This window comes from Urocampus carinirostris, chromosome 17, assembly GCF_059441175.1.
Source record: "Urocampus carinirostris isolate Australia breed hairy pipefish chromosome 17, RoL_Ucar_1.0, whole genome shotgun sequence".
In the NCBI taxonomy this organism is placed as follows: Eukaryota; Metazoa; Chordata; class Actinopteri; order Syngnathiformes; family Syngnathidae; genus Urocampus; species Urocampus carinirostris.
Window position 1 is genome coordinate 26,769,692 of NC_142365.1, and position 22,804 is coordinate 26,792,495.

The following is a 22,804-nucleotide window of genomic DNA, read 5'->3' on the forward strand; positions in this document are numbered from 1 at the left end:
TGAACTGGGCATGAATTATCATACCAAGTTTAATGTTTATAAAAAAAAAATCACTGGTCGAGACATTTGTAATTCTATTTCTCCGTGGAATCCCTTCTTGGATCGGCGCCATGTTCTGTCATGTATCTCTGGTCCTTACTTGTACCAGACAACACTGTGCCATATACTGGTCAAATTTCACACATTGAGGCTTTAGCTAAGTTAAATGTCAAGGCAATAAGTACCAACAAAATCTATATCGGCTCTGGAACTGCATTCAGCTCTTTGGCGCTACCTAGTGGCTTCTTGGTGCTTTTTCAACAACCAGTACAGTCAAAATTGCAAAGCACTTTTTACTCACTCGCTCATTTACACCTAGGAAAATTTTGGACCGGCCAATTAACCTGACATGCATGTTTTTGGAATGTGGGAGGAAACCGGAGTGCCCGGAGGAAACCCACGCAAGCACGAGGAGAACATGCAAACTCCACACAGGAGGTTCGATCTCATGACCTCAGAACTGTGTCGCACACGCACTGACAACTGCGCTGCCATGCTGCTCCTTGTGTTGTAATGCTCACCTTTAAATACTGTATGCATTTCCAGTCTTATCCAATATATTCTATATTATAACTCACAACACGTGGTAAGCTTCCTCTCCTGGTTTTGATCTCTTTAATCTCCGGCAAAACTAACATAAAATGCGACAGAAACAAAATGAAAATAAATCCAAACAGCTTGCCAACATGCACGGCGGCGCAGTGGCTAGCGCTTGTGCAGCACAGTTCATGTCATGGGAACCTGTCGTGGGTTCAAATCCAGCTCCAGACTTCCTGTGCGGAGTTTGTATGTTCTCCCCGTGCTTGCGTGGGTTTCCTCCGGGCACTCCGGTTTCCTCCCACGTTCCAAAAACATGCATTTCAGTTGAATTGGCCGGTCCAAATTGTCCCTAGGTGTGGATGAGCGCATGAGTTGTCTGTCCCTATGTGCCCTGCGATTGGCTGCTAACCAGTTCAGGGTTTCCCCTGCCCGGAGATGGCTGGGATGGGGTCCAGCCCCCCGCCACCCTAATGAGGATAAGCTGTACGGCTAATGAGAGAGAGCTTGCCAACATCATTTTTGCCGTTCCATGTATTCCGTTACTCCCCAAGCCTGCACAAAATTTAGTAATTCTATTCATATTTAGTTTATTTTGTCTTTTATTAGCATATTTGGTATTGGAGTAATCCAAAAGTAATTGAAAGTAATCAAGTTAAAGTAACCCTACCCAACCCTGTCTGGGGTATATAAGGTGGTGTAGACTTAGAAATTTCTGGCCTATTTGTTGTTTTTAGGTGCACCTTATAGACCGGAAAATAGTCTTGAAACCATGTTGACATGTTTCAGAACTTAAAAGTTTTATTTGCTAGGATTTCATTTTGCGTATGCCTGTCTGCTAGAATGGCAATGTGAGTTTGTTTAATGATAAAAACCTCAGATGGTTTCTTGAAGTTTGGTATAGACTTCTGCTCGGTGATAATATCAGCAAGTATCTGTATCTGCCATTGATTTGGTAGTGGAAATTTGAAGGCTTGCCTCACTGAGATATGAACATAGATGCAATTACATTTTTGCACTTCAGATTGTTAATTGTTGTTAAGCTTTTCTCCAACACTGCTCTGGACCTTTATAATTGTAATATCACCTAGAGTGATTGTCAGAAATGTTGGTGTCATATTTGACTCTAATCTTTCTTTCTAGTTACATGTGGGAAACAATACTGGTTTTCCATTTTAGCAATACTGCAAAGATTTGGCCAATGTTGTCTCAATCTTATGCTGAGATTATAACTCATGTTTGTTACTTTATCAGTTTCTGGTCTCCAGATGACTGGTATCAAAAGTTGTCCGCATGGACTTGCTATCTCTTATCTTTCTGATTTAGCTGTGCCATATGTTACTGCTCTAGGCGTCCTGTCGGAAAATCCTGGACTACTTGTGACTCCAAGAACCAAGATCTGCAGGTGTTCTCTATCCGTGCCCTAGTGCTGTGAAAGACTCCGCTCTCCAAAATAAGATTTGCAACCTCAGTGGAAGCGTTGATCTGGACTTAAAACACATCTATATTCTATAGCTTATGATCGATGGCGACCTGATGTTATTGTTTTCTTGTGTTTTCTGACTGTCTCTGACTGAGACATAAGTATGAGCCTGAATGCTGCACATTGCACATACAGTATTCCGAGTCAGCACCTTTACTGTTGCTGTCTTAGAATTTTGCACAAGTTCAGTTATTACCCCTCTTTGCTATTGTTGTTGACTAGTTTTAGTTCAAAATCCACTGCAGCTTGCTTGTCCTGGAAGGGGGATTACCTCGTGGCTTTTGAGTTTTTCCATGCCCGCATGCAGGTTTTAGATCATAAGATGTTGTACCTACCGTAATTGTAAGCCAGGACAGCCCTTTGAGGCTCTTTGTGATTAAGGGCTCTACAAATGAACGTGACTTGACTACACCCTTGTTTTAAATCGGAGATGTGTGTTTTTCATCAGTAAGAAAAGAAAACAGAACACAGGTTGAGCGCAGTAACGCAATTTCTTTAGTGTTTTTACATATAAGGGGAAAGTACAAGGATTTTCTTTCAATAGAATAGAGGAAATCCATCAGTGCTCTGTACATGAAGTTTGTGGTCGGTGTGGTGGCGGGAGCGGTGAGGACTCGAGTTCCAAGTAGCAGCTTGTAAGAAAAAAATCAGAATCCGAGCAGCGGCACAGAAAAAAAAAGAAAACGGAGCCATCTAACATGGCAACATATTTACATGAATGCAGAAGAAAAGCAAAATATAAACAAAGCAGAGCTTTATTTGTACAGTAGACTTGCTGACCTGATGCACGGTGTGGATTTGCAGTACAACCTTCTTAGTGAATTATTTGTGAATAGAGGAAGCAGCCTACATTTATCCTGAGAGCAAAAGTCGACCGTGGCAATTGAGAGAATGATAAAATAATAAAAAATAAAGAACCCAATGCCCTCACAGGCCCTATCCAGGTGGCTCGAAAACATTAATGTGGTAAAATTAAATAAAAATCTTAGTGAGAGATTTGTTTAAAAATCCTGCTCAATTACAATGTTCTTGAATGTTCTTATTTGCCCACAAGATGTCGCTCTACAGTGTAGTGCAACCGAAAATGAGTGCTAAAAAGCACAATGAAGAATAAAGGATCAGTACACAAAGTGACCAAAATGCAGAGATTTATTTCTTTTTTCCCAAATTTTCTTAGTTTTTTTTCTCTATAAAAGCTGTTTCTAAGATAGTTCATGTATTTTTCCTTCTAATTTTAATCAATATATTTGTATTAATTACTCAATTTGTTTTCACCACTAAGAGGTGGTAAATAACACACACTGTTACTCTAACTACCCACTGAAGTGTTGGAAAAACAAAAACGACTTAAATGCAATATTTGTGTTACAAACACAATTTTGAAATTGAATAGACCTTTGGTGTCACGATTACTCATTGCCCTCACCTGAGACTGCTCGATTGGCGCCAGCTGTTGCTTGTTGCCTGATTATTTCCCTATTTATATCCAGTACGCCAATCTCTCCCTGTCAATCCGCCAGCGAACCTCTGCATGCGCAAGGCAAGCACTTCAGTCAGTCCCGTTTTCACCCGTATAGATAGATAGATAGATAGATACTTTATTCATCCCCGCAGGGAAATTCACATTCCACTATACCACTCGTCTGTTCCTGATTCCCCGTTTGGCTTTGGCTACGACCCGTTTTTGACCACCGACCACGCTCTGATCTCCCGCTTCGGCTAACAACCCGTTTTTGACCACCGACCACGCTCTGATCTCCCGTTCCGGCTATTGACACGTTTTGCCCGTTTGACCCGCTATGATCTCCTGCTCCGGGAGATCCACTTTCGCATTCCGATCACGCTCCGATCCCGTGAGTGGCTTGCTTCCCTCGTCCAGCGAGCACCAGCGTTTGTTTTCCTCTAATTCTCAATAAACTTTTGAGTAAACGTTACGCATCTGGGTCATCCTCCTGTGGTTCTGGTTCTGACATTTGGACTTGATGACAATATACATTAATTATATTAAATAAAGTAATTTGAGTGCACAGTTAGTCCAAACGTTTCAATAGCGCCCAAACTATAAATTAATGCACACTGTCCCTTCGACTCAAACATTTTTGACATCTTTAGCCGTCACTGGTAATGTATGAGTTAAAAAACCTTTAGACACATTTGAACATTAAGTGGGGATATTTAGGTCAAAGAACACATTTTGGAGTTTATTTGGTCGTCTGAAATGACAAAAAAAGAAAAGTAATCACTCCTGACACAATAAAGACATAATCTCGGTCGAGTCAATCGCGATTAAATGGGGAAAAAAAGGAACTAAAATCAGAACACAAAAGGGCAGCCAGACACTTATGATTAAAAATAACCTTTTGGTGCAAATGACTCAGATTAAAAGTTCAAAAGAATTAACCAGCGTGATAAATCAACACAAAATTGGTTGCTCTTGTTCATTGTAACATGAAGTACAAAAAACATCCGGTGTCCAAAATTGAACAGGAAATTCTTCATCCAACTTACAGATTTTTTTACAGTGCAGTTGGGGAAAAAATACCAGTTTCACCAATAATAATAGGATTTATTGATTTTTATAAGATTCCCAGAAATATTTCAGCGTTAGACACTTGCGTATGCTTTTTTTTTGGTGGCCAATTCTCCGTGTCTGCCTTCTTTTTTTCATTTGGTAAATCGCAAATATTTTTGTGGATCTGAAGAAATATCCCCCCAAAAAGGTGTTGGATAAAATTACAGTTAATATGTAGCTTATATTTTAAGTTGCAAGAAGTTCTGTACCATTATAATTAACCACTGGGAAATGCTACCCTCATTTTTTGAATGGCCCATAGTAGAATGTCCAAAATTGATACCATAATCCTTGCACTAATCCACATTTCATAGTGCCTTGTTTAGCTGTAGCATGCACCTGTCCTCTTGGGCGTTACCCACATGAGGTGATGACGCTTCATAGGACAATACCGTATAAACTAATGCCAGCTGCCGGTGATCACAAAGGAAGAAATGCAATGGCAAAGTAAAGTCACTAGAGAGCAGTGGCAGAGTCAATTTTAAGCAGACTTGGTTTGAATCATGGCAACAATTTCTAGCATTTACAAGCACACCACCCAAAGTTCAAGCACTTTCAAGAATTTCAAGCACCCGTGCGAACCCTGACTTTCATGCCCCAGTCCAAGGTTTGGTTAGGTTAGGTTCAATTGATTAAATGCAAAAACGTTTTAAGGTTAAAATCCCACCCCCAAAAAACTTCACTCGAGTTAATTGGACAAAACAGTAACACAAATATTTTCATTTTGTGACCCTGCGGTGGTCAAAGCTCTCCCTGTGCAAGTTTGCACAGTGAGAATGATTTCCTGACCAAATTCAAAAGGAGATGCGTGCTACCGTCTGTGAAGAAATTAATGTAGCAAAAAACTTGAGTCCTTGGTCTTCACTTTTGAAGACTTTCAAAGGAAAAAAAAGTGTGATTTGACTTTTATCAGATCTCTGAAGAACACTTCTTAATCGAGTCTTTCGGAACGACTCAAGTGCTTTGGTGTTTAAATGTGGCTGATCATTGTACGCAATTTTTTGTTAATGCTTCACTCCTAGGTCAGGTTATCTTCATTATATCTAATGCTAAAATGCTTCAAGGTCAAAATCCCATCTATAAAAACCTCATGGACTCGACGTTAAACAATCAAAACAATAAAACCAATAATTTCATTTTGGGACTCTGCAGTAGTCAAGGCTTTCCTGGGTGCACGTTTGCATGTTAGAAAATAATTTCTTGACCAAATTAAAAGGGGAGAAGCACGCTAACGTGAATCCTTGCTCACCACTTTTGAAAACTATCAAAAAAAAAAATTGTGATTTGACTTTTAGCCCATTGCTGAAGAACAGTTCTGATTAAAGTCTTTTGGAATGGCTCAGGTGTCTCGATGTTTAAGCGTGGCTGATTATTGTAGACAAACAAATATCTGAACCCTTAACCGTCGTTTGAAATAAAGCGAAACACCCCCCCAAAAATGACGAATATTTCAATTTCATTAGGCTCCAAACAGAGAATCTTGCTTTTGGGGTTTGAAAATGTCAGGCTTCAAAGCCAGATGCTAATTAAAAGCCGGATAAGCTCTCCTGCCGCTGCTGGGTTTTATTCAAATAACGTTTGTTGCGTACGCTCTTGTACAATTTCTAGTTTCAAAATGTTCTGAACAAGCATAACCAACCGCAAAAAATGCTTCAGATTTGTCGGAGATGGATTTGATTTGTTACCTGAGATACTTGATTCTGTTACCAAGATCACGTTACACAACACGTTACTCAAAATATGAGCAATGCAGATTTGACGTGGATACATCGTCACGTGTTACCTTTGATCTGAATAACATTCCTATGTATTTTATTTATGGGTAACACATTTTACTGTTGGCTTTGTTTCATTTAACACAAATTTTCTGCCCATTGTACTAGCAGATGGCATATAGTTCTGATTACAGTATAGGTAACACAGACTGCATGTTATGTTAGACACAGTTGATGTGTTACATTTCTTTATAACACTAAAATATGTCAAGCAGAAATCCAACATATTTGATATATGAATCAGATTATGTAAAGTAGTCCAGTACCGGAATCAGTGTTTCTTAACTGGTGGGTCTTGACCCAAAAGTAGGTCAGTAGGGCCTTTGCCTCAGCAGAATAACGTAACGAGGAAAAAAACTTAGGATCTATTACATTCCTTAATAGTAGATGGCGATAAAGCCCTGCAAATACGAGTTTAGTCTGTTAAAAATGTCTGTAGGTAATAAAGGGAAGAATTGTTGAATCCATTAAAAACACAGGAGATTTAAAGGGAATATTATTACTTAATATTAATATTGATCATAATTCAAACAGCACAATCGTTTCATTTAACACATTTGAAAAATTTTCTCTTCATTTGAGTCAAAGCTTGTAATTAGGGTGAGACTGTGGATCCGGAAGTCAGACCAGTTGAGAACCACTGCCTTAGATTACATGTAACATGAATTTAAAGTTACTACATGTAACTCATGTTATGTCTTCACCCAATACCGGCTAACACCTGTGTTTTACTGAGAAGCATGTATTAATTTAACCTAAATGACATGTTACCAAGATTAAATGTGAAATTCATTTGAGTCAATTACTCAGATCATGTATAAGACAAATTTAATTAAAAGCAAATAACTCATAATAGTAATGCAACAATGCTTAATTGCAAACCACACGTTAATTTCCCCAAATACTCGCTAAACACACAGTCTTCTTGTCTTGAGTTGCATCCGATTATTTAAGAAAAAAAAATAATTTGAAAACCCGCATGGGATGAAACAAAGCTCCTGCTGATTTTGTGTTCTTTAATAGCAAAAGTGGCGAGCAATTTTCCCAGCATGAGCAACGTTTGCATGTATGTGGGTCAAGCATGACACTATACATACCAAACTAACATGGACACATTTTCTGTTCAGCACATCTCATATAATATGTGACTCAATTAACACCCAACATGTAACGTGACGATACGCAGATTTTTTTGTGGATTGGTTGTTTGGTGTTACCAAGGTTACATGTACAGGTAACGGACAGCCAAATCGGTGGCTTTGGGGTAGCAGATTCAAGCCATGGCCGAGTCATATGTAAGACTTACAACACTGGTATTCATCGCCTCCATTGACTCCCAACGAGAGGTGTTGTGACACATCGATTGGGCTGAACTATAGTTGCATTATTCACTGTGCAGAGTCGTACAACAGTGTATGGGAGCCGACCAGTGGAAAGATGGGATAAGGTCAGGATAAAGACGGATATTTTGTGTCAGTAACACGGATGGTGTGTTACTCAGATTTCAAAAGTCACAGCATTTCTCGTTATTCTGCCGTGAAGTGGTTTTAACTATTTCCCAGAGCATAGATTTTGATTCCCTAGATCTGGGGTGGGCAAACTATGACCCACAATCCATTTACAGCCCTTTAGACTTTTAAAATCCGTCGATCTGAAGATAAAATTTTACCGTCCTTGTCCGTCAACACCAGGCACAGGTAATAAATAATTATCATAATTGTAAGCATGTCAGGACATCCTTACCCATCAGCGTGTTAGCATGATTGTACTGTCCCTTGTTCATTAGCACAGAGCACAGGTAATAGCTAGTTAGCATGCTTCCTTATCAGTCATCACGTTAGCATGATTGTACCCGTCTAGTTCGTCAGCACCAGGCAGATATAATAGCTAGATAGCACGTTAGCAGGTCGTACCGTCATAGTCCGTCAGCACCAAGCACAAGAATACGTACGTTTGCATGATTAAACCATCCTCGTCCGTCAGTCATTGTTTTGTTGCAACTATTGTGCCAAGTGTCCCTTTGTGGTCTGTTTTTTCCTCTTGGTCTCTGCCCTCTGCCATTTTTTAACACAACGTGGCCCTCGACTCAAAAAGTTTACCCACCCCTGCCCTAGAGATTGACCACATTACTGTTCATTACACACAACCTAACAATGTTCACCAGCCAACCAGATTGAAAATGACCCATATAAGATGTCACATGCAGCCTAAGAAAAAATGAATACCAGATTAAAAATACGTAACCATTTCTGTGACCCGAGTTACGAGAAAGTATGTAACATTGATGGTTCAAAGGTTACACAAATCATTTGTTATCTGGAATTGAATTAGCCTGATTAAATATGACACATAATAGCATGTAGTCCTATTATATGTTACCAAGATGGCATGTAACACATTTACTATGACTTTTAATCATGTGTTTTTAGGAAACCCTAAATTTGCTACATGAAATGCACATTGTTTGTCACCAAAATTACACATTAGCAAAATAACATATCAACCAGATCTCATTCTGCGATGACGTGCGATCAGATGATATGCACTACGGGTAACCACACATGCTTGCTACTCGGACTGAAAGAAATGTCCCAGATGATGTTAAACAGGGCTGAATAAAAAGTTGATGCCGCCTTGTCCTCACCAACCACACAGAGCTGCTTGCTACACAGTGAACGCTACGCTGCATCCAAGTCTCCAGTGATCCCATTGAGCGCGCTAAGGCATTGTACCAATAGAAGGGAGCAGGGGAAAGTAGTAACTATAGTAGTCAAGGGGTGGGGACTTGCAACTGGCTGTGACACGTAGAAAAATGTAAGCAAATTATAAGTGACAGGAAGGACAATGAAGAAATAGTACCTCCTTTGGCAAAAAAACAACTGTAACCCATGACCAAACAAAATATCTTTTTTTAATATTTCGAGAGTCTTTGAAAGTTTTCTGTGTTGATCAAAGGCCTCTTTGTTCGTCGTCGGCGCTGCGGTCCCTCGCCGGGTCGTTGAGTCTTTGGCTTCCTTCACGCGTCTATTTCTTTCCCCTGTTATTTTGTTTAGTGTGATAGGATTACAGCACTGTGCAAACTAAACGTAACAAACTAACCCAAACGACAGCTGGCCTCATTTTCCCGAGTCTGCGATTTTTCGATCTCCTCTTAGGCGATTTCCTTTATTCTGCGCATGTAGTCATGCAGTTCCTCGGGGTCTTGGAAGCCCATGTCCTGACACACCCACTGGATGTCCTCCTCATCGGCGACGGGTATGGCGTTGTAGGGCAGGTCCTCAGCGGGCAGCGTAGCAAAGGTGGTGAACTTGACCCGTTTGCGCTTGGACGTGGGCGAACTGGCCTCCTCGCCACTTTCCTTGGCTGAACCACCCGAGCTTCCGTCCCCGCGGCCGTGGACCTGACTTTGGACACTGGTCTGTGAGCTGCCACTGCTGTGGTGATCGCCATGGCAGCAGGTTTGGACCCCGTCTGATGGGTTGACAGGGCTGTCGGGCCTTTGGGGAGAGATCTCGCACTGGGCCCGCAGGGGTTGGCCGTTGCCCAGGAAGACCCAGTGGTGCGAGTGGTCCATGTTGACTTGGCCCTCGGGCGGGATGCGCTTGTGACGGTATTTGAGCACAAAGACAATGCAGTTGATGAGGAAAACCAGGATGGCCAGGCAGAAGACCCCCAGGAGGGCATACATGCCGATCTCCAGGTCGCTCATGTTGCGGGGCGAGTGCAAAAAGTCGTCCTCGTCCTCCTCTTCTTCTTCTTCATCGTCTACTTCGGTGGGCTGCTCCCGCTGGCCGACGGTGGGAAAGTCGGTATAATCGAGGGGGACGCTAGCCGGTTGCTCATCTGATGCGCCAAAGAGACCCCCACCAACTGAGTCAGGATCTGAGCGGCTGGTGACGGTAGGCGCCCCGGTTTCTGCGGCGACCTCCTCATCTGAGTCGTCCTCCTCCGGGCCAAACCGGACCCGGACGTAGACGGCAGAAGAAGCGATGACACTCTTGCGTTTGGTTTTCTGGCAAGCCTCACCAATGGTCATCTCCACACGCACCAGGTCACCCGATCCTTCGCCCTCCGCCACAACGACGGGCCAGCGTTGCTGGGGCTCCTGGGACACCGACACTATCTTGTCGTCCAAGGAGGAGGCATTGAAGTTGTAGTCTTTGGGGTCAAAATAAGTCAGCGTGGCGGCCGTGTTATCGCTGAATAGCATCCACACCGACAAGCTGGCTTCCTGCCGATGGAACAGACACAACCGTTAGTTTGGAGTCTTTGACTTTGTTTTTAATGACTTATCACCTGTTAAATTAATATTTAAACAGAGTTTTCTTGGATCTGGGGATTTAACTAAATCCACCGAATGAGAATTTCTGGAAGTGTTGGCACTCTTAGGGATCATTTCTATAGTATTTGACTTTGATTTTTGCAATCCGGAGATGGAATAAGAGCTTGCTCTGTCCACTCCACGCATCGGCCCGGTATTGCAGTACCTCCGGGAACGGTGCATTCGCAATGATCGCAGCAAGGCTTTAGAGCTAGGACCTTAGCTTGGCCTTTTGGCTGAGAGTAAGTGTCCCGGCTCCTAGGCTTTGTAGCGTATTATGAACTGACCGATAACGGATAATGGATAATGAATAACGAAGATAGAACAATAACCCTTAAAAACCCCAAACCCCAAATCCACCCCAAAGACGTTTTTCACACTATTTACATTTTTCCAGACACTTAAAACCTCAAACCAGTGGTCCGGAAATTACAGCCAGTGGCCCACCTCCAAATTTGATCCGGCCCCTTGAGCAAAACCAGAGACTTATTTTATTTCTTTTTCATATACTGTATTTATTCGTGTATAACGCACATTTCTTTAAACCAAAAAAGAACTCAAAGTCTGGGTGTGTTTTTCTGCAATGAGAGCGTCAAGCTCTGACCGTTGGATTACCAGTGATATAATTACATATGCATCTTTCATTTACAGTGCCTAAAATAGAAGAATACAATATAATTTATTCTCGTTGTAACATGTAAAAGAGTTAACATTAGTTTCTGGTACCAGGACTAAAAATAGTGTGATAATGACATAAAATCTACTTGTTGCTCCCAAGTCATCTATATCACTGGTGGTCCAGTGCTCTGACCACTGAACTAAACCTAGGCCTGTTAAGTAGGCACAACAGAAACATTAAGTTGCATGGAATTCATTCTGTGAAGAGCCCACATAGTGTTAATTGGGTATAATTTATTTTACAAATATTGTTATTAATATTTATCTGACCTTTAGCAAGGGTTGTTCGGTTATAACTCTATTTATTTAATTAATAGTGTTATGGTCTGCATTTATATAGCGCTTTTCAAGTCAATGAAGACCTCCCAAAGCGCTTTAGAATGTGCTTCACATTTTTCCTTTTTTAAACACGAACTAACCAATAGCAGCGTCAGCCATGCAAGGCAACTACCTGCTATCGGGGGCATTAGGGATTCAGGGTCTTGCCCAAGGACACTTCGACATATAACAGGGAGGAGCCGGGAATCGAAGCTGCGACTTCTTGATCCCAAGACGATCGCCCTGCCTCCTGAGTTAATGCCGCCCCATGTTATCATATATCATCTGACTTTTGTTCAGTGAAGAATAGAGAAGGGTTATAATGATATAATGACATTCAAATCATCAATTAAAACATTTTCTTGACATCTTATTAGCATTAACAAAGTTAGTCCACGTTTTGCCAACAATATTTTTATAATACATAACAGGAGCAAAACTGAAGGTTTGACAATAGGTACTTTATCATTATTTACAACATACTCAAAAATACCTTGGTACTCTCTCTGTATTATCGGCGTCAACGTCAGCTAATTGGAGTTTCCTCTAATCCACGAGGAACAATGACAAGAGAATGCAAGACGCAACCGTGCAAACAAAATTTTGTTAACAAAATAGCTCAATCCTGGTTTGTTAAAATGGGGGATAAGCACAGCAAACATGCTGCTATTGCTAGAAGAAGCGTTAGTGTTAGCTGCATTAGGAAAATTTGCTTCCCCTTCTTATGGAACAAAAACTGTCAAAAATAATTGTTGGCACAATACTTTCAGTTTGAACAACAATGGGAACAAATGTACTTATGTTGAGTACCCCGCCTTCTCCAGTGCCGTGTCATTGGCAATTCTGCATGTGAGTGCGAGCTGTGGTCAACAGCAGTTTTTGTGCCCACTGCTTTCATGCTTTTGCGTCACTGTCGAAGACCAGAGTACATTCAGGCTTTTTTGTCCTTTTTTTTTTTAAAGGCAATTCAAACTCATAACCTGTTTCAATCCCCGCGATGCATAGGGTGCCACTGCAACTGTTGCCACAGCGACAAGCGGTCACCTTGCTCCCAGCTTCTTGGGCAAAAAGCTTGAGATAAAATATATGTTTTATTGCTCCTCATTTAAAATGGTTTGCATTGCCATGGTAACCAAAGCAATCCCAGCATGATGCTTAGGACTCATCAAGCTTGCCGCAGTCCGAGGACCGACTTAAAGATACAATTCTGCTCTTGCTTCCCTCTGGTTGGCTAGGCAGATGCAGTGGCGTGAAACAGTATTTGCCCCCTACCTTATTTCTGTGTTTTTCAAATATTGATCATTCATAAAGGTTTCACATCATCAAACCAATTTTAATATTCTCATCTCATCAGCCGTACCGCTTATCCTCATTAGGGTCGCGGGGGGGCTGGAGCCCATCCCAGCCATCTCCGGGCAGTGGGCAGGGGACACCCTGAACTGGTTGCCAGCCAATCGCAGGGCACACAGGGACAGACAACTCATTCGCTCATTCACACCTAGGGACAATTTGGACCGGCCAATTCACCTGAAATGTATGTTTTTGGAATGTGGGAGGAAACCGGAGTGCCCGGAGGAAACCCACGCAAGCACAGGGAGAACATACAAACTCCGCACAGGAAGTCTGGAGCTGGATTTGAACCCACGACAGGTTCCCATGACATAAACTGTGCCGCACAAGCGCTAACCACTGCGCTGCCGTGCTGCCCCAATTTTAATATTACACAGAGAAAACCCAAGAAAATACAAAATGGAATTTTAAAACGTTGAACACAACAGCACAAATGTTGATTGCAAATGGTTTTAAATCTGCCACATTGGAGCGTTTTCAGGCATGAACTGCCCGTTTAAGATAACACCACAGCATATCAAATGGACTTAAATGCGGACTTTGACTTGGCCACTCAAAAACCTTCGTTTTGCATTTTCCCAGCCATTCAGAGGGGGACTTGCTGCTGTCTTTCGGATCGTTGTCCTGCTGCATTATCCAAGAGTGCTTTAGGGCACAAAATGATGGCTTGATGTTCTCCTTTAGGATTGTCTAGTAAACACCAGAACTCGTTATTTCGTCATCTACAGTAAGTTGTCCTTGTCCTGAGGCAGCAAAGCAGCCTCAGGCCACCACACTGCCACCTCAGTACTTCACTGTTGGCATCATGTTCTTTTTGTCAAATGTTGTGCCATTTTTATGCCAGATGGGGCTGCAAACCTTCCAAAAAGTTACATTTTTGACTCATCACTCCATAGAATGTTTCTCCAAAAGTATTGAGGATAATCAAGATGTTTTTTGGCAATTGTGAGATGACTCTTTGTGTTTTTTTTGTGACAGCGGTGGTTTTTGCCAGGGAACTCTCACATGGATGCCATTTTTGGCAAGTATCTTTCTTGTAATAGAGTCATGAACACTGATCTTAACTGAGGCCACGGAGGCCTGCAGTTCTGGATGAGCCGTCATGCACTCTTGGAGTAATCTTAGTTAGTCAACCACTCCTGGAAAGGTTAACCACTGTTCCCACTGTTTTCCCCGTTAGTGGATAAAGGCTCTAAGAGTGGTTTGCTGTAGCCCCTACGGCCTTGGAAATGGCTTTGTGTCCTTTTCCGGACTGATAGATTGTAATCACTTTTTTTTCCCTAAATTATTTTGGAATTGGAATTTCTTTGGATTGTGGCAAGTCAATTGTGTTCTTGAGATTTCGTAGCCTACTTAACTTTGTCTAACAGATTCAATTTGAGTGATATCTTAATTCAACACAAATGGTTGCAATCAATTTTGGCTGTGGCCTGTCGAATTGAACTCATCTCATCTCATTAGCCGTACCGCTTATCCTCATTAGGGTCGCGGGGGAATTGAACTCAGTTTTCCCTAAACTGTGGTAAGTCCCAGTTCCTTTGTGATTTAACATGGACTAGTTTTCTATTTTGTGAATACTTAATCATAATGACATTCTTTAACTTTAGAAAACAGCGCCCACTTCTGGGGAGCTTTGTCAGGGTTGCTGTCTGCTGACCATTATCAACTAAGTACCCAACCCTATAAAATGCAAAGAATGGGCCTATATTTTTTGTGCCTTAATAAATGGAATCAATATTTTAAAACTGCATTTTGTATTTCCTTCGGTTGTCTCTGTGTGATATTAATATGAAATCAATAGATCAAAGGTGAGGACAGAATTTACAGTAAAAGTGCGCTGGATTCTAGTCTTTTTATTTGTAAAACTACCGTATTTTCCGCACTATAAGGCGCACCGGGTTATAGGGCGCACCCCGAAAAAATAGTTTTTGGTCCTATTTTTGACATACATAAGACGCACCGGATTATAAGGCGCTACAATGGGAACGTGGACAAAACAGTCAGATAGTTCAGTCCAACTTATTACCCCCTTAACATTCCGAAAGCTTGCAAAGACGCAAATACGTGTCGAGAACACGTGCGGATGCGGTGTCCGTAAGATGTCACTCAAATGCATCGTTCCATCATTCGGAAGGTTAAAGTCTTATGATTCAAGAAATGATAACCATTCCTTAGTATCTATTTTCTTTTTCGTTCACAACTTTACTGTGCATATGACAATAAACACTTGGAATTGAGTTTAATTTAAAAATAGACACTCCATTCCATCCATTATCTGCACCGCTTATCACAGAAACATCGAGTTCACTCTGAAACAAGATACAGGGACAATATAAAACCCGGAATAGCTCACCGAAGTCGTTGTGTTCATAGTAATGTGCAGGCTATGTCCTCTTATATCCGTGAGGGTAGTAAATCCAGGAGAATACAATATTTACAAATACAGAATAGAAAAAAATGCTTTCTCTATGCCGTCAGCCACATGCTATACGCATTCATCTTTTTCGGCCAATTGCAGGCTTTGTTTCGCCGTTTAAGCCAATGGCAGCCTGTAAATGATAAAAAGGATCCGCCCCTTGACCTCCGAATAACTTTAGCCAATAGTGATCGATTCAACTGATGATTGACACATCTTTTTTGGCCAATTGCAGGCTTTGTTTGCAGTTTAAGCCAATGGCAGCCTGTAAATGATAAAAAGGATCCGCCTCTTGACCTCCGAATAACTTTAACCAATAGTGATCGATTCAAATGATGATTGACACATTGGTTAGCCAATGAAACGCCGGTAAATAAATCCCAGCATCCACCGCGTCCTACTTGGCGTACGGGGGAAAATCTAGTCGGCGGCTGCAAGTTAGTTGGAAAACTTTGCAACTTTAAAATTGATCCATAAATAAGGCGCACTGTATTATAAGGCGCATGGTCAGCTTTTGAAAAAAATAAAGGCTTTTAGGTGCGCCTTATAGTGCGGAAAATACGGTAGTTTTGCATTACACCTTATCCAGAGAAAACAAAACAACTTCTTGGACAGTATCCAGAAATGGAGAAGGATATCTTTAAGTGGTTTGAAGCCTAAAGAAAAATTGGATATGGAGTTTCTCAGCTAGGTGTTTGTTGCAATCTATTAAAATTGTACGAGCCAGGAAAGGTTTCACTGATTCCAGAGGTCAGTAAACACATTTTCTATTTATTTTATTATGTGTCTATTTTTAAGCAGTTTTAGGGGGTCGGCTTCAAAGGAAAATTTTAACTAATTACTTTCAGAGTAAAGTGCTACTTTTAGGTGCCAGTAATCTGGGGGTAAGGGAATTACTTTTTAAAAGAAGTAACTAATAACTTGGAACAGTTTTTCAGTAATAAGTACCCAAGGTGGCTGACAATTATGTAATCTCCTACTTATGTTATGTAAAATAAATACCTTTTTTTAATAAATGAAAGTTTTTTTTTCTTCTACTTGGAGCCACTAAATAATACACAATGTATTTTTAAACATGTCAGAAATATTTTGACAGATCTACCGTATTTTTCCTCCCTATAGGGTGCACCTAAAAACCCCAAGTTGGCGCACTGTATATACTGGAAAATACGGTGAATAAAATTTGAAATGCCTAGTTACAATTAAATTATGTTGCAAGCAGTAAGTGTTTTGCCTTTAAAAACATATACTGTGGTCTTCAGGTGCCCTTTTTGTCGTTAACATGTTGATTGTTGCTTAAAAGAAACAAAAGAGAAGCATAGAACTCAAATTATACCTTTCGAACTCTCAATTCAAAATCTTTTGTTGTTGCTTTGAACAATAAATGTCTGAAAGTATAAAACTTATTCCGATTACTTGAATGAAGAATTTTGTTAATGATAAAGTTTTGTACAAAATGACGTACTCGTTAGCATAACTTAGCTTAGCTTAGAATGTATCGGTATAACCGGCAACCTAACAGGACTTTTTTGTACTTTGTTTTTAGTTTTACGGTGATCTGAAGAGGGTAACGGTTACGGCAATTGAGTCTGGTTAGTCGGGGCGTCTTTCGCTAACTGTCCATATAGCGAAAAAAGGGATACTTTAGAGTGAAGACAGCACAATAACCATTCATGATTAAATGAATTAATTTAAGTGGTAAAACCAGATGTAATAATCTTAATACAGTATATGTCCTACAAAATAAATTATTTTAATTTAAATGTACTTATTCTATGTGACTTATACTGTCTTTTGATTGCAAGATGAAAACCTGGACGGCTAATAAGACATTCAAGATCCAATTACGTTGATCTCAAGATGACTTGTATCTGGACAACGTTCAAATCGTGCGATAAACCTAATTGGTAAACGAAAAAAATCCGCACCACGACCTTGATGTCTTTTCTTCTCACTTCAAGCGTGACAGAGGACGTCTGAAAAATCGGCAATTGAAAAGGGCTCGAAATAGTTGGCGGAATACTCGGAGAGGATACCCTCAGTCTCTTCCCCGCCTCTCCCCACATCCGCCATCCCCCGAATGACTTTTATTGTGGCCTCGGAGAGCACTAAGAACAATACATTACAATAATTACATTTCAAGGTGGCTGAGAAGCGGAAAGCACAGAAAAATTGGAATTATATGCCTGCTTCACTCGGCACCCATCGCACACACGCGCCGTTTGAGGGGATGAACGGTTGCCACTGTAGATGACTTCACAGGCATCATGGGAAATTATTTTCAAAAAGACTTTATTCTCATGGACAGTTTCTATGTAATATGTTTGTTTTTGTAAATGTTATTGACAATAATCTGACAACATTACAATGTTTTTACCCAAACTGGAAATGTCGACGTTAAAAATGGCAAAAATATATTAAAAGAGTGACTTTACGAGTGTGCTGATTACTTTCATTTATTCCAGGATGAAAATAGTGAAAGAAAGAAAGTTTATTTTATGAATTTTATTATAATGAAATGACAATTATATTTTCGATATTTTATTCAAAATGAAAAGTTTATTTCAGTAAATGGCAAATTTACATTACAGTCTCATATTAATTTAATATGTTTCGTTTTTTACAGTGTGATTTTGGCTACCCCTAATTTTTTAATACCACGGTTACGTGCAATGTTCCCTCTAATTTTCCACGGGTCTGAGCGTTCACATAAAGTCGGTGAGCAACGCTTGAAACAACAGTGAGCAACAGCAAAGTGTGGCAACTAAGTCATTTTCAAACATGTCCAAAACTTGACATCAAGTTATATTTTGCTGAGTTTCCGGCAATGCAAAAAAATTAGTCGGTTGCACGATACACAACTGTATTTAATCACATTTTTTAGTGGAAGTACAATGTTGGCAACAAGATTGACTTGGTATAATTGGAAATTATTTGAATGCAACACAAACTTTTTCTCCTTTTTCCCTGTTTTTTCTATTTTTTTTAATTCCTTTAAAAAAATCTCATTGTGTTTATGTTTTCCTAGCTGTTACTTTTTTCTTTTTGTTCTCTATTTACTTTTTTTCCTTTGTTTCTTTCTTTTCTTTTTTTTATGGCTTTTTTTTCTGAATTTTTCCTTCTTTGTTCTCTTCCTTTTGTTTCTTTTTTTCTCACCTTTTCACTTCTTTTTCATTTTGGTATTTTTTTCTTTTTTGTTCTATTCCCCTTTCCTTTAAGTCATTTTGTGCATAATTTTACAGACTATTTGGTCATATAGGGATGAAAGAAGCAAAAACAACCTGAAGAGCCGTTTAGGACCCGAAAGAGCCGGTTCCTTTTAGTGAGCCGAGCCGAAGAAGCCGGTTCTGGAAAAACTGCGCTGGATAGATTTTCTTGTGTGCTGAGAATGTGAGGGCGGTGCGCGATTGCGCACGCGTGTAGCTTAGAGGGAACATTGGTTACATGTCAGGCGTATACATTATTTACTTCCTAAATCATTCTCTAAGAAAAGGGATATTCCTCAGGAAAGAAAGTTCTTAGTGTTCCGCCCACCTCCATCATTCGAGAGTGTTCCCTGCAAGCAACTGGAGTCGGCCGTACCTGTTTGGGGGCGCCGAGCGTTTGCATCCCGGTTGCCTTGGCGACCAAGGTGTGGCTGTTACCGGGGCTTGGCCGCAGCGCCAGGTTCAACCCCGCCACGGCGTGCACGCGAAGCTGCGAGATGGAAACTTTCTCGTCCGTGACGGAAAAAGCCGTCTGGCCCAGTACTGCATCCACAGACAATGGGGAGTCCACCTGGGAGGGGGCAAAAAATGAAACCAAAACCAGTCATTTGAGTTCACAGAAATTTCTTTACAACTTAGATTCACTTTTTTGTAGGCACATTCACTGTTAATCAATGTCAAAGATAAATTTTGACCATGTCAGAATGTTCCCTTCTGCACTATCTCGTGCTATTGTTTCGGATTTTTGTCTCTTCAAAAAAAACGCCACTTTCAACTAAAATTGAGAACGTCCAAAGTAAGGATTGACCAATATGGGTTTTACAGGGCCTGTACCAATACCAATTATTAGTATTGAGAGAAGCCGATAACCGAATTTCGGAGCCAATATCAATTTGCTGTAAAAGCTCAAAATCTGGAGTAAGAATTACTGAGGAATGCAAAAAACAAAACAAAAAAACATACATATTTAATTCGTACAGATTTTCGAACAAATAAATAATAAATATTAAATAAATGAAAAAAAAAATGGGGCAGCAAGGCAGGGCAGTGGTTAGCGCATGTGCGGCACAGTTCTGAGGTCATGAGATCGAACCTTGCTATGAGGAGTTTGCATGTTCTCCCTGTGCTTGCGTGAGTTTCCTCCGGGCCCTCCGGTTTCCTCCCACATTCCAAAAACATGCATTTCAGGTTAATTGACCGGTCCAAATTGTCCCTAGGTGTAAATGAGTGAGCGAATTATCTGTCCCTGTGTACCCTGCGACTGGCTGGCAACCAGTTCAGGGCGTCCCCTGCACATTACCCGAAGATAGTTAGGATGGGCTCCAGCACCCCCGTGACCCTACTGAGGATAAGCGGTGCAGATAATGAATGAATGAATGAATGAAAAATAGAAAATGTCAAAACTGGAGCTGGCAAATTCTGCTTCTCAGTTTTGAGTGAATGTCATTTCATTTTAAAACAGTTTTTATTTGTGTGTTTTGTTTCAGTGCACACCTTTTCGTTTTTGGGTCATTTGCCACCACTGATTCCCACTGTTACTGTTTTCAATTTGGTGACTTTAATTGCTCGTGAAAACGGTCGCCCAGCGAGAATCCAAATAGACAAAAATCTACTTTGCACCTCCCTGTTTTTAGAGACTCCTTTTTCTTTTTTCTTTCTTCAAATGAATGAATCGATCGGTTCCCACTGTGCACTGCTCAATGTTTTCACCTCCGTAAGCAGTCCATCATCTCATCTCATCTCATCTCATCTCATTAGCTGCACCGCTTATCCTCAGTAGGGTCGCAGGGGTGCTGGAGCCCATCCCAGCAATCATTGGGCAGGGGACACCCTGAACTGGTTAGCAGCCAATCGCAGGGCACACAGGGACAGACAACTCATGCGCTCATCCACACCTAGGGACAATTTGGACCGGCCAATTCAACTGAAATGCATGTTTTTGGAACGTGGGAGGAAACCGGAGTGCCCGGAGGAAACCCACTCAAGCACGGGGAGAACATAAAAACTACGCACAGGAAGTCTGGAGCTGGATTTGAACCCACGCAGGAGGTTCCCATGACATGAACTGTGCTGCACATGCGCTGACCACTGCGCTACCGTGCTGCCACACAGTCCATCATATCTGTTTGAAAAAATGTCTTCCTTTGAGTCAGAGTTGACCACTTATATCTTTGCAAAAATATGTCATTGTTCAGTATCTTTGCTCTCTTCCAGTGATAAACCTATTAACTGTAACATTTATCTATATTGGTAGGTGGCAGGAGGTTACTTTATTGTTTTCCTTTTATATACTAATTACCGTATTTTCCGGACTAAAAGTGGCAATTTTTTCTGGGTGAGACTTATCTATGAAATTATTGACACCTTATTACTGGGTATATAATTTCACATGTTATTTTCACACTAAACTGCAAGAAAGCGCTCAAGGCCTTTGTTGATAATAAACACTGAAGGAAAAAAAGAGCAAAAAACTTTAAAGGTGGGGTGCTGCATTAGAAAACTTAGGCCGCAGTCATGACTTTCAGTCAGGTGGCAAATTAACACATGATTTGTGTGCACTTCTCAGACGCGCTTAAATAAACTCTTATTTTTTCATATTCTTGGGGATTTGTTCTGACAAAAGTAAGATAAAAGTAAATAGCCTCTATAGAAAATGAAGTATAAGGGCTCTTTGAACTTATTTGGACATTGTTAACACATAGTTAATAGAGAAGATATTTTAACTTTTTAAGGACACACCCCACCTTTAAGCCCTTGTAGTTTGTAATTTTCCTTGTGCTTTTTAGCACTCGTTTTCAGTTGCACTACACACATTCACCATCAGATGCACCAAAAAGTTGTTTTTCGCATGGAGATTTTTTTGTGTTTATTTACATCTCTCAGGATGACTTTTTGTTTTCTCCATTATCTAACATTCGGTTTTTGGCACCGTAAAACTAGTGTGATAATGAGATCAAATGTAATGCCTTTTTGTATAACAAGTGGTTAGGTTTTGGGGCTCTCACCCATGCGGCCTGTGGTCGATTATTGTTACACCAAACGCTTTGGGATTTCTGTCAGCGACATCTGTTGACTGATCAATCATTTCACTAATACAGTGGTTCTGAAACAGTGGGGCGGGTACAAGGCTCCATCAAAGGGGGCGGGGGGGCATTGGACTTCAGGGAACTTTTTTTAACTTTCCCAGAATAAAGTGCAATTGCACCTCCACAACGCTTGGGGGAGGTGTAGTTATTAGTGGGGGAGTGTTTTGTTTCCATTTAGCCTTCACACAGTTAATTAGGAAGAGAGTATGAGCATTAAGTATAACGTGCAGACACGAAGTGTAGCAGGCACTCAAAGGACCCCATGAAAAAAATATTAAAGATGGATGCGAAGACAGGTGAAGAGAGACGGGGTAAAGAGACAACAAAAATCTACTCCCATAGAACTTCACTGCAACCTTGGAGGGAGTTGAGCAAAGGCTGCTGTGCTTGCTATGTTAAAAATATTGGCAGCAGACAGCAAAAAGCCAAATAAATTAGGCTGTCACTTAAAGATATTATAACCCAATCAAGCTGATACAACACTCATTTTTCTTCAGCAAAAATGCGGTGATATTTGCAATATTTGTTTTGTCCCTACCAATATTGTGTGATCACCTTAAAAAAACTATATGGGGTGCGCAAGAGGACTTCTTTTGAAGGGGGTGTGACAGAAAATAACTGAGAATATATACACGTAAAATGCCAACCATTATACACAAAAAAGTATGCCAGCTTTTGCTGTAGTTTTATTTCCATATGCCGTAAAATCCTTATAGGGTGGAAAGTTACTGTAGCAGAAAAACAGGTACAGGTAACAAAAAAAAATGGTTGACTGATTTGCTTTTTAGTATGTCTTAACGCAACAATGATACGGGCAAGTTTGTGGCAAGACTGTACAATTTACTTGCTCTCTAGTGATGAGAGCAACATCTGCCAGTCTATTCGTCGGTGACTTCATCAGATTGCAAATGATCAATTACCCCTTTAGGATGACGGATGGGCGCTTGCCATCTTCCCGGTGTCCATCCATCAGACCTGCCCTGACAGCGTTGTAGCGCCATCTCTCACTAAACTTTCGCTCGC

At 40.8% G+C, this 22,804-nt stretch overlaps 1 protein-coding gene and 1 pseudogene across 4 annotated transcripts in view; one reads left to right on the forward strand and one right to left on the reverse strand.

Annotated features, from left to right (window-relative positions):
• Window positions 1-2,531: 2,531 nt before the first annotated feature.
• tmem132e (transmembrane protein 132E) overlaps window positions 2,532-22,804 on the reverse strand; it is a 508,399-nt gene continuing 488,126 nt past the window's right edge. For all 4 annotated transcript variants that reach the window (XM_088320489.1, XM_088320488.1, XM_088320487.1 and 1 more), the window contains exons 8-9: window positions 19,072-19,266; window positions 2,532-10,637 (exon numbers count right to left, since the gene is read on the reverse strand). In XM_088320489.1, coding sequence (XP_088176615.1) covers window positions 9,558-10,637; window positions 19,072-19,266 — 1,275 coding nt within the window. In that variant the 3' untranslated portion in view covers window positions 2,532-9,557. The remainder of the gene's footprint in view (window positions 10,638-19,071; window positions 19,267-22,804) is intronic.
• Window positions 10,801-10,915, forward strand: LOC148349669 (U2 spliceosomal RNA; annotated as a pseudogene).